This window comes from Physeter macrocephalus, chromosome 19 (genome assembly GCF_002837175.3).
Source record: "Physeter macrocephalus isolate SW-GA chromosome 19, ASM283717v5, whole genome shotgun sequence".
Classification (NCBI taxonomy): domain Eukaryota; kingdom Metazoa; phylum Chordata; class Mammalia; order Artiodactyla; family Physeteridae; genus Physeter; species Physeter macrocephalus.
In genome coordinates this window covers 56,936,656-56,949,275 of record NC_041232.1, presented here as the reverse complement: position 1 = coordinate 56,949,275, position 12,620 = coordinate 56,936,656, and the positions used below count along the sequence as shown (strand labels likewise).

The 12,620-nt window shown below is 39.6% G+C and overlaps 1 protein-coding gene across 1 annotated transcript in view; it reads left to right on the top strand.

Moving 5' to 3' along the window:
- The window catches only part of RIT2 (Ras like without CAAX 2), a 586,108-nt gene that overhangs the window by 131,506 nt on the left and 441,982 nt on the right, over nt 1-12,620 (top strand). Inside the window, 1 exon segment of the mRNA XM_024120486.1 lies at nt 1,829-1,860. Coding sequence (XP_023976254.1) covers nt 1,829-1,860 — 32 coding nt within the window.

Sequence of the window (12,620 nt, the reverse complement as noted above, 5' to 3'; positions counted from 1 at the left end):
ATAATTGACTATCATATAATGGATGTTGAGGCTCTTAATCACGTTAATGAATAGGTGCATATCTCTTTGCTTTGAGTGAGGTATTGTGGTCTCTTCATTTTTGTTTTAAATGAACCTGAGATATCTTTCAAATTTAGTTGATTGACTAACCAATCTAATTGTTCATTATGAGGCCAGACCTATGGCCTCTGTGATCTACTTGAGAGTAAACTAGCAAGGGACTAACAGATAGAGGAGACCACTATTTTAAAATTCATGAAAAACATTTTCCAAATTCTCGATACCCACTTAATAAACATGTTGCTTTCAGTTTGTTTACCTGAAATATTCTTAGTCTTAAGGCTATCTATAAGGAATATTGATTTGCATTTCAAAAATTTCCCCTAAGCTGTCAAATTAAGTAATGCTTTCATATGGACTTCCTTTGTTAATGGGAAGACAGGAGGTAAATACTGTCAAAGTGTAAGCAAATTCTCTTTTACTGTGTCAGATTCTATTTCTTTGCATTTTTTAGCTAGTGCTTTGTACAGGTTTGTTGAATTTAAAGGAGTCTTCCCTGCTCTGAACATTTTCTAAAGCATGTACACTGTTAAAAGGAACCAGAGCCAGACAGTAAAGTAATAAAAACACATTTTATTCAGGAACTAGGAGTAAAGAGACTTCATTATAAACTGAACTTAATTCCAAATACAAGGAAAAGTGGGGTTTTATAGGCAAAGGAGGGGGAAAGGAGAGGAGGCATTGGTGGATAAAAAATAATTAAGAAGAGACATCAAGGGTAGGAGAATTGTTGCTAAACAGACTTAAAAGGATTCTTACTGAAGCCAGGCCAAGGTGTTGGATATCAACGGTAGGGGAATTTCTCTACACTGACTTAGCAGGAGTCTTGCTGCAGATGGCCTGTACAGGCCTAGAAAGGACAAGGGCCAAGGTCAAGGCCTAGCTGAAAAGCGGACTTAGAGAAACCTGACTAAAATTGATCAAAGAGAGAGTCTTTATCAACACACACACACACACACACATACACACACATGCACAAACACACACACAAGAAAAAAGGAAGAGAAGAACTATTATATACCATTTTTTTTCTGAGTTTGTTGCTTTGCTTCAGAGTTTTCTTTGTCTCCTAATAATGGAAATTTACATGAGGAAATTCTACAACAGAAACATTAAAAATGTTTTACACAATTATAGTTTTAAAAACAATGTAGAAAATTTAGAGGAGACACCAAAAGAAAAAAGTAATGCAAATTAATAGTGTTCTAAATAATATGAATTAGACAAAATAAAAGTGACAAATAATTTTAGCTGTGAAAAACTAAGGATGAAACCTCATGTAATCGTGTACCTTCATAACTAATAGAGACCTCAGAGAGTATTTCTTTATTATAAAGATGAGGAAGTTAAGTCACAGAAAATGTACAGGAACATCTCTTAGTGAAAAAAATCTTCCCTGCTAATACCAGCTGTTTAACCAGAGAAAGTCAAGAAGGATCCTACAGCTAGTTTACATTCCTATTATGTAAAGAGCCTCCTTATTTTTACTTCAATGCAATTTTTATTGAAATACACTTAAAATTTGGACAAATTTATTCCAGAGAAGTATCTGAGATTAATTTTTCCTCTAGATATATATTTTTCCCTCTAGAACCTTATCTTACTATCATTTTGTGGTTCATGTTTTATAACTAAATTAGTCACTGAGAAATAAATTACTTACTAGACCCTATTAGAATACTAATGTTACATTGGTTAATAACTTAGTGATGAATGGGTGAATTTTTGTCAAATTTAATTTATTTGTTTTTCAGCAATGACAATGTAGCCATCAGTTCCCTGATTATCACGACCCAACTGAAACAGGAGGGAAGGGGGCAGGGCACAACCCTTGAAAGAATGACATAGCCCAAGGACATGACATAAACTGATTAGAACAAAATGGGTCCAAGATGGTGGACAAGTTGACTTCCACTAGACCTTGAGCCTCAGTATACACTCACTGTAACACATCAGGAAGCTAAATGACACACCCACAGGTGCCATGACAGTTCCAAGACAGACCATAAGTATCAAAACGTGGGCAGTAGTCCAATTCCTGAAATAGCTGGAATACTCCTCCCACTCATTAGCCTATAAAATTACCCACCCCTATAAAAACTGACAACCTTATACCCTGGTGCCTTTTTCACATTCTGAGAGGTCCCCCACTCTCTCTGTGGAGTGTGGTTCTTCCAAGGCTGCTCTGGACTTCTGAGATGGTCTACACTCTGTCTGTGGAATAAATAAATCCACTTCTTACCTATTGCCTTGTCTCTCACTGACTTCTTTCTGGATGAGACATGAAGAACCTGAGCTTCATTAAGTCCTGAAACCAGATGTGTGATCTCAGTTGGAAGACTGTAGGTTTTGGCTGGGTTCAAGTCCCTGCCTCATGAATTCAAGTCCCAATCAGGGTTTTGGCCAGGTTTGAGTCCAGGCCGTGTGGGTTCAAGCCTTAATCTGGGTTTAGCTTCGGTTCGAGTCCCATCATAAGAGTTCAAGTCCCAACACAGGTGTTCAAGTCCCAAATGAAGGTGCATGGTTTCAGGTATTGTTGAATAGAGGCCTCTTTTCTCCTTTAGCCCAAGCAAACACTCTAAATAGTTCACAAATGTTATTAATACCTATGGACAATAAGAAATATATTTTACTCTAGGCCCATTGCACACATACATATACAGTAGATAGGCTACCAAAATAAAAGTTTCAAGATACAATATTTGTCCTTACTTCTTGCCATGCATTTTTGTATTTTCCATTATATTCTGTTTCTTTCTGATAACTGATGATGGAATACATTAAGTTGATTTCAGGATCCACTAATGGGTATCTACCTGCACTTGAAAAACTGTGCTCTGGAAAATATATTTGATGCAGTTGTATGTTGAAAAACTGTGCTCTCGAAAATATATCTGATGCAGTTGTATGCTTATTTGGTCATTTGCTCACTTTACAATCTCTGAACATTTTATTGCAGAATTATTTAAGAATATTAAGGGTGCATTTGGAAAGGATGTTAGATATAGATATAGATATAAATGTAGATATAATTTTGTTCACCATCTTCAAGATGAGGCAATTAAGATCTAAAGAATCAAAATATTGTCAGAGGCTCCAGACATGTTTCATTCTTCCTATCCAGTTTTCTTTCTATCATAATACACTGCAGGAACATTGCACTTGGGAAAATATTTTCTTCCTCAATTAAAGCAGAAAAGATGTCTTTAAAACTGCTTTACTCATTCAAAGAGGCACTTTAAAGTATCAGTGGAAAATTTCCGAGTAGATTCTGCCATAACATTCTTTGTCAAGAAACACACTGGCACTGAAAACACATCAAGCATTATTTTGTGGTAGAGGAAAACATGCTTTTGGATTCCTCATGGCTGTCTGCTATCCTAGATTGTGAGATACATTGACCTACCCATCATCACTTACCATTTTTTTGTTTTTTTGTTTTGTTTGTTTGTTTTATGGTATGTGGGCCTCTCACAGCTGTGGCCTCTCCCATTGTGGAGCACAGGCTCTGGACGCACAAGCTCAATGGCCATGGCTTACGAGCCCAGCCGTTCCACGGCATGTGGGATATTCCCAGACTGGGGCATGAACCTGTGTCCCCTGCATCGGCAGGCAGACTCTCAACACTGCACCACCAGGGAAACCCCATCACTTACGATTTTTACTCCCTCAGTCTAAATATCTCTTACCCTCACCCCAAAAGGTGAGTTCCTCTAGTTCCTATTTTGCTCATTGCTCAATTTTAATGCAAGGACCTACTGTATATATAAACTGTTATCCTACACAAATTATCTTGTATCCCTTCTTGAAAATACACCAGGGTATTTGCTTAAAAACTATTGCTGAAATGAATAAAATGAACTCATTTTAAAATATCCCATAATTCAGCAAGGCCTCTTTATTAACAAAAATCAGTTAGTAAGATTTAATTATAGGCAATCTGTATGTTGTTAGTCAAGAAGTACTTCCTCAAAGATTATGTTTCTGAAGAGAAAATAATCACTTTGTAAACTTTTAAAGGCAGTTTGCTGCAACCCTTTCTTGTTTTTCTAAATCAATTTTCTAAGTATCTTGATACTGGAATGTTGGTAACATTGCATGACCCACTATGAGTTACAGAAAAGAATCTCTGGGCAATAACTCTGAATACTTTATCTTGTTGGAAAATTCAACTGTATAATATATCATTTATGAAATCATAAATTCACTATACTGTTTATTATTTTCATCATTGTTTAAGCTTTACATGAATTGGCATTTCAAAAACCTAATTTTGCTATCCAGCTTCTCATGTCTAATGGCTTGAATAGGGCAATATATAAGAATAAATTATAAATGGCTTCTTCAAGAGGAAGAAATAATAAGAATGTGATAATAACTCCTTTAGATAATCATGAGGCACACCCATCATACAAGATTAAGCTAATTGGGAGAGGGGAGAAACAAGATGGTGGAAGAGTAAGACGTGGAGATCACCTTCCTGACAACAAATACATCAAAAATATGTCTACATGTGGAACAACTCCTACAGAACTCCTACTGAACGATGGTAGAAGACCTCAGACCTCCCAAAAGAAAAGAAACTTCCCACGTACATGGGTAGGGCAAAAGAAAAAAGAAAAAAACAGAGACAAAAGAATAGGGACAGGACCTTCACCACTGGGAGGGAGCTGTGAAGGAGGAAAGGTTGCCGTACACTAGGAAGGCCCTTCCCCAACAGAGACTGCAAGTGGCGAAGGGGGGAAGCTTCAGAGCCACGGAGGAGAGCGCAGCAACAGGGGTGTGGAGGGCAGAGCAGAGAGATTCAAACACAGAGGATCAGTGTCGACCAACACTCATCAGACCGAGAGGCTTGTCTGCTCACCCACCAGGATGGGCGGGGGCTGGGAGCTGAGGCTTGGGCTTCAGAAGTCAGATCCCAGGGAGAGGACTGGTGTTAGCTGTGTGAACACATCCTGAAGGAGGATAGTGCAGCACAGCTAGCCAGGAGTGAGTCTGGGAAAAAGTCTGAGCTGCCAAAGAGGCAAGAGACTTTTTCTTGCCTCTTTGTTTCCTGTTGCACGAGGAGAGGAGATTAAGAGCGCCACTTAAGGGAGCTCAAGAGACGAGTGCGAGCCATGGCTATCAGCACAGACCACAGAGATGGGCATGAGATGCTAAGATTGCTGCTGCAGCCACCAAGAAGCCCGTGTGCAAGCACAGGTCACTATCCACACCTCCCCTCCAGGGAACCTGTGCAGCCCACCACTGCCAGGGTCACGTGATCCAGGGACAACTTCCCCGGGAGAATACACAGCACACCTCAGGCTATTGCAACGTCACACCAGCCTATTGCTCCACAGGCTCTCCACGCACTCTGTACCCCTCTCTCCCTCGGGCCTGAGTGAGCCACAGCACCCAAATCAGCTGCTCCTTTAACCCCATCCTCTCTGAAGAAGAAAAGATGCCCTCAGGTGACCTACATGCAGAGGCGTGGCCAAATCCAAAGCTGAACCCAAGGAGCTGTGCGAACAAAGAAGAGAAAGGGAAATTTCTCCCAGCAGCCTCAGAAGCAAAGGATTTAATCTCCACAATCAACTTGACGTACCTGCATCTCTGGAATACATGAATAGACAATGAATCATCCGAAATGGAGGAGGTGCACTTGGGAGCAATGATATCTGTATATTTTCACCTTTTTCTCTTTTTGTGAGTGTGTATGTGTATGCTTCTGTCTGTGATTTTGTCTGTATAGCTTTGCTATTAGATTTCTCTTAGGGTTCTGTCTGTCGAATTTTTTGTGTGTGTGTGTATAGTTTTTAGTGCTTGTTATCATTGGTGGATTTGTGTTTTGGTTTGGTAACTTTCTTCTTTCTTTCTTTTTTTAAAAATTCTTTTGAAAAATATTTTTAATATTTTTTTATTTTAATAACTATTAAATTATATTTTATTTTATCTTCTTCTTTTTTCTTACTTGTTTTTCTCCATTTTATTCTGAGCCGTGTGGATGACAGGCTCCTGGTATTCCAGCAAGGTATCAGGGCTGTGCCTCTAAGGTGGGACAGCCAAGTTCAGGACATTGGTCCAGAAGAGACTCCCAGCTCTGTATAATATCAAACAGTGAACATCTCCCAGAGACTTCTATCTGAACACCAACACCCAGCTCCACTCAAAGACCAGCAAGCTACAGTGCAGGACACCTTATGCCAAACAACTAGCAAGACAAGAACACAACCCAATCCATTATAGACAGGGTGCCTAAAATCATAATAAGGCCACAGACAACCCAAAACACACCACCAGACATGGACCTGCCCACCAGAAAGACAACATCCAGCCTCATCCACAAGAACACAGACACTACTCCCCTCCACCAGGAAGCCTACACAACCCAGTGAACAAATCTTGGCCACTGGGCACAGACACACAAAAAAACGGGAACTAGAAACCTGCAGCCTGCAAAAAGGAGACCCCAAACACAGTAAGTTAAGCAAAATGAGAAGACAGAGAAACACACAGCAGATGAAGGAGCAAGGTAATAACCAAGCAGACCTAACAAATGAAGGGGAAATAGGCAGTCTACCGGAAAAATAATTCAGAATAATGACAGTAAATATGATCCAAAATCTTGCAAATAGACTGGAGAAAATACATGAAACGTTTAACAAGGACCTAGAAGAACTAAAGAGCAAACAAACAATGATGAACAACACAATAAATGAAATTTAAAATTCTCTAGGGCTTCCCTGGTGGCACAGTGGTTGAGAGTCCACCTGCCAATGCAGGGGACACGGGTTTGTACTCTGGTCCGGGAAGATCCCACATGCTGCGGAGATGAAAGACAACCCTCAGAATGGGAGAAAATACTTGCAAATGAAGCAACAGACAAAGGATTAATCTCCAAAATTTTCATGCAGCTCAATATCGAAAAAACAAACAACCCAATCTACAAATGGGCAGAAGAACTAAATAGACATGTCTTCAAAGAAGATATACAGATTGCCAACAAACACATGAAATAATGCTCAACATCATTATTCATTAGAGAAATGCAAATCAAAATTCAATGAGATATCATCTCATACCGGTCAGAATGGCCATCATAATAAATCTGCAAACAATAAATGCAGAGAGGTTGTGGAGAAAAGGGAACCCTCTTGCACTGTTGGTGGGAATGTCAATTGATACAGTCACTATGGAGAATACTATGGAGTTTCCTTAAAAAACTCAAAATATAGCTACAATACGACACAGCAATCCCACTACTGGGCATATATCCTGAGAAAACCATAATTCAAAAAGAGTCATGTACCACAAAATTCATTGCAGCTCTATTTACAATAGCCAGGACATGGAAGCAACCTAAGTGTCCATCGACAGATGAATGGATAAAAAAGACACAGACCTACTAGAAATTGACTTGAGCATACGAGGAAGGGGAATGGTAAGCTGGGACAAAGTGAGAGAGTTGCATGGACATACACAACCAAATGTAAAATAGATAGCTAGTGGGAAGCAGCCACATAGCACAGGGAGAGCACTTCTGTGCTTTGTGACCAACTAGAGGAGTGGGATAGGGAGGGTGGGAGGGAGGGAGATGCAAGAGGGAAGATATATGGGAACATATGTATATGTATAACCGATTCACTTTGTTATGAAGCAGAAACTAACACACCATTGTAAAGCAATTATACTCCAATAAAGATGTTAAAGAAAAAAAAAGATTAAGCTAATTGGACATTCCATACTAACAGATAGCTGAAAACATACATTTATCTGGCTATAAATAAAATAAATTTAGAGGAAAAAGTTTTAACACAGAGCAATTTATTAGAATTGCAATTCAATTTTTTCATCATTTCATTTCTTAGCTTCTCTAATGGGAATATTGGTTAACAACTTCCCATTGCTGTCTTACTAGAGGAAGGTGAAAATCCCCAATACTTTCATTTTAACCTGCTCAGGGCACATAATTATAACTCAGTCTGGCTCATTCAAGAGGAAATTTATATTAGTACATGTAGAAAATCACACAACTAGAGGAGAAAGCACTTATCAAGTATATTTATTTAACAATTTATATGTGAAATAGATATTTTTCAGTCCCTGTTCAAACATGTTTGTCTTCATACTGATGGAGGTTTTTGAATAGTTTTTCTCTGAAATCTTTAGAGAATTGGTCGGGTTTTATTTTCTTCCTTATATTCAGCTTAGAATTATTTTTTTCTTTCAAATCTACGTCAGTTATGAAAGTTCAGGTTTCCTTTATCATCGATAAGTTTAGAAATATTATCTGGTACAAGTGATCTTCCCAATGGAGTAATTGCTCTCCTTATTAATTGGCAACATTGTCAAAGTCAGTAACCAATGGGTCTAGTTTCTACGAATCCACAGGAGATACCTATGAATGGGATATTGAAAGTATTGATTCTATTCTTCCATGTGAGAAGACCTCTTTCAAAAATTAAATTAAGTTCCTTATAAAGGTGTTGAATATGGATAAATTCATTTTAATTTAATTTTTAAAATAGAGTATCTCTAAACATTAGACATTGAGTTAAGTACAGTTTAATTTTTCCATAGTAAAATAATTATGTAAATCAGAAGAAACATTTTGACCAAAGGCCTGCCATGCAACACTTTGTTACCAAAACACACATGCCATTTTTAATTGACAATTAGTCATTAGAGATAACCATTGTATGCAATTCAATTGTCAAAAAATATTTCAGTGTCTACTATCTGCAAAGCAATCTGTTTGTCCTCTAGGAAACTTAAAAAAAAAAAAAATTAAAATGTCACAGTTCAAGCCCTTGAGGAATTTTCAATTTAGGAAGAGTAATTAAGACAAATACACAAATGTTTATAATATCTTCAAAGTCAGTTATTACTATAAGAAAGAAGTAAAGTGTAAGGCGTTTTGGGAGGCAATTCAGTGACCCCTCTTGAGTTGTATTCACTATGATATAGGATCACAATTTCCTCTATGTTTAAAAGCCTAAAAGTCCTACCATTCATTCTGGAATTCAGGATCCTCTGAAGAGACTTTTCAGAGAAGTCTGGACTTCTAAAGAATATTGAGAAAATTACCTAAGAAAGTTTGTTTTGCTGTGTCTTTTTAATCTCATTATACTTGCTTGAAATTTAAAATCTTATTTTATATAGTTCTAATTTGACATTGAAACCATGCAAGACCTGTGAAGCTCCTGGCCACAAAAGCCTTTCTGTATCCCCCATTTTTTATTTGTATGAAATAGGCTTCATTCAGCCTCCATGACCTTCCCTAAGTTCCAAAGAGCAGGTTCAAACTGTTGCTAATCAGAGAAGGGAGGGGATGTAGAGTCAAAGGAGGAGCAGTTGAGAAATAATAGTGCAGGCTTCAGGCAGGGTCCTGGCTCCTCCTCAAGGGATATACATAACAATGTCTTTGAGCTCTTCTGCATAACTAAAACCCCCAACAAATGGAAGATGTTAACAACTTGATGCAGCATTCTTCATGCTAGAGAGAAGGTCACAGTTTGCCCATCATGAGACCACCTGACACCAGATGAACTATAGATTGAAGGAATGCCGACCTTGCAGGCACCCTGATCCTTATCAGCAACCATTCCCTTTGACTATAAGACTAACCCCTCCCAGGTTGGGACACACAGATTTGAGGGCATTAGCCTGCTGTGGCCCTCTTTGCCTTGCAAAGCAATAAAGCTATTCTTTTCTACTTCAGCCAAAACTCTGAGATTAAATTCAGTGCCAGTGCACAGAGGTCAATTTTCTGCATCAATATGAATTAGATATCAAGTTGTTGATTTTTTCTACACAGAATATGGTGTCCCTTTCCTCAAAACCAACAATATAAATATCAGAATCTCATTTGTATACTATATATTTAGTCCAAATTATTGTTTATTGATACTTTCATATGTTGGGAATTGCTGCTGTTCATACTTATTGATAATCAAATGAAGGCGAACAGGTGGAGCTTCAAGATGGTGGAAGAGTAAGACACGGAGATCTCCTTCCTCCCCACAGATACATCAGAAATACATCTACATGTGGAACAGCACCTATAGAACACCTACTGAATGCTGGCAGAAGACATCAGACCTCCCAAAAGGTAAGAAACTACCCATGTACCTGGGTGGGGCAAAAGAAAAAACAGAGACAAAAGAAGAGGGACAGGACCTGCACCACTGGGAGGGAGCTGTGAAGGAGGAAAGTCTCCACACGCTAGTAAGCCCCTTCAGAGGTGAAGACTGTGGGTGGCAGAGGGGGGGAGCTTCAGAGCCATGGAGGAGAGCACAGCAACAGGGGTGTGGAGGGCAGAGCAGAGAGATTCCCACACAGAGGAACGGTGTCGACCAGCACTCACCAGTCACAGAGGCTTGTCTGCTCAGCAGCCATGGCAGGCGGGGGCCGGGAGCTGAGGCTCAGGCTTTGGTGGGATCCCAGGGAGAGCACTGGGGTTGGCTGCGTGAACACAGCCTGAAGGGACTAGTACACCACAGCTAGCCAGGAGGGAGTCAAGGAAAATGTCTGGACCTTCTGAAGAGGCAAGAGACTTTTTCTTCCCTCTTTGTTTCCTGGTGTGCAAGGAGAGCGGATTAAGAGCGCCGCTTAAATGAGCTCCAGAGACGGGTGCAAGCCGCGACTATCAGCACACAACCCAGAGACTGGCATGGGACGCTAAGGCTGCTGCTGCCGCCACAAGGAAACCTAGGTACAAGCACAGGTCACTCTCCACACCTCCCCTCCTGGGAGCCTGTGCAGCACGGCACTGCCAGGGTCCCGTGATTCAGGGACAAATTCCCCTGAAGGACACACAGTGTGCCTCAGGCTGTTGCAACGTCATGGTGGCCTCTGTGGCCGCAGGCTCACCCTGCATCCATACACCCGCCTCCCCCGAAGAACAGATGCCCTCAGCCCCCGAATCTGCTGCTCCTTTAACCCCGTCCTGTCTGACCAAAGAACAGATGCCCTCAGGTGACCTATACACAGAGGCAGGTCCAAATACAAAGCTGAAACCCAGGAGCTGTGCGAACAAAGAAGAGAAAGTGAAATTTCTCCCAGCAGCCTCAGGAGCAGAGGATTAAATCTCCACAATCAACTTGATGTAACCTGAATCTGTGGAATACCTGAATAGACAATGAATCATCCAAAATTGAGGAGGTGGACGTTGAGAGCAAAAATATATTATTTTTTCCCCTTTTTCTCCTTTTGTGAGTGTGTATGTGTATGCTTCTGTGTGTGATTTTGTTTGTATAGATTTGCTTTTACCATTTGTCTTATGGTTTTGTCTGTCCATTTTTTTTTTTTACTTTTTAAATTTTTTTTCTTAATAATTATTTTTTATTTTAATAACTTTTATTTTACTTCACTTTATTTTATTTTGTTTAATTTTCTTCTTTCTTTCTCTTTTTTGTCCCTTTTATTCTGAGCCATGTGGAGGACAGGCTCTTGGTGTTCCTGCCAGGCGTCTGGGTTGGCACTAAGGTGGGAGAGCCAAGTTCAGGACACTGGTCCACAAGAGACCTCCCAGCTCCAAGTAATAACAAATGGCGAAAATCTTCCAGAGATCTCCATCTCAATGCCAAGACCCAGCTTCATTTAACGATGAGCAAGCTACAGTGCTGAACACCCTATGACAAACAACTAGCAAGACAGGAACACAATCCCATCCATTAGCAGAGAGGCTGCCTAAAATCATAATAAGGCCACAGACACCCCAAAACACACCACAAGATGGGGACCTGCCCACCAGAAAGACAACATCCAGTCTCATCCACCAGAACAAAGGTATTAGTCCCCTCCACCAGGAAGCCTACACCACCCAATGAACAAATCTTAGCCACTGGGCACAGACACAACGGGAACTGCGAACCTGCAGCTTGTGAAAAGGAGACCCCAAACACAGTAAGTTAAGCAAAATGAGAAGACAGAAAAACACACAACAGATGAAGGAGCAAGTTAAAAACCCACGAGACCTAACTAATGAGGTGGAAACAGGCAGTGTATGTGAAAAAGAATTCAGAGTAATGATAGTAAAGATAATCCAAAATCTTGGAAATAGAAGAGAGAAAATACAAGAAACACTTAACAAGGACTTAGAAGAACTAAAGAACAAACAAACAGTGATGAACAGCACAATAAATAAAATTAAAAATTCTCTACAAAGGATCAACAGCAGAATAACTGAGGCAGAAGAACGGATAAGTGACCTGAAAGATAAAATAGTGGAAATAAATACTGCAGAGCACAATAAAGAAAAGAGAATAAAAAGAACTGAGGACAGTCTCAGAGACATCTGGGACAACATTAAACACACCAACATTTGAATTATAGGGTTCCCAGAAGAAGAAGAGAAAAAGAAAGGGACTGAGAAAACATTTGAAGAGATTATAGTTGGAAAGTTCCCTAATATGGGAAAGGAAATAGTTAATCCAGTCCATGGAGCACAGAGAGTCCCATACAGGATAAACCCAAGGAGAAACATGCCAAGACACATATTAATCAAACTATCAAAAATTAAATATAAAGAAAAAAATATTAAAAGCAACAAGGCAAAAACAACAAATAACACACAA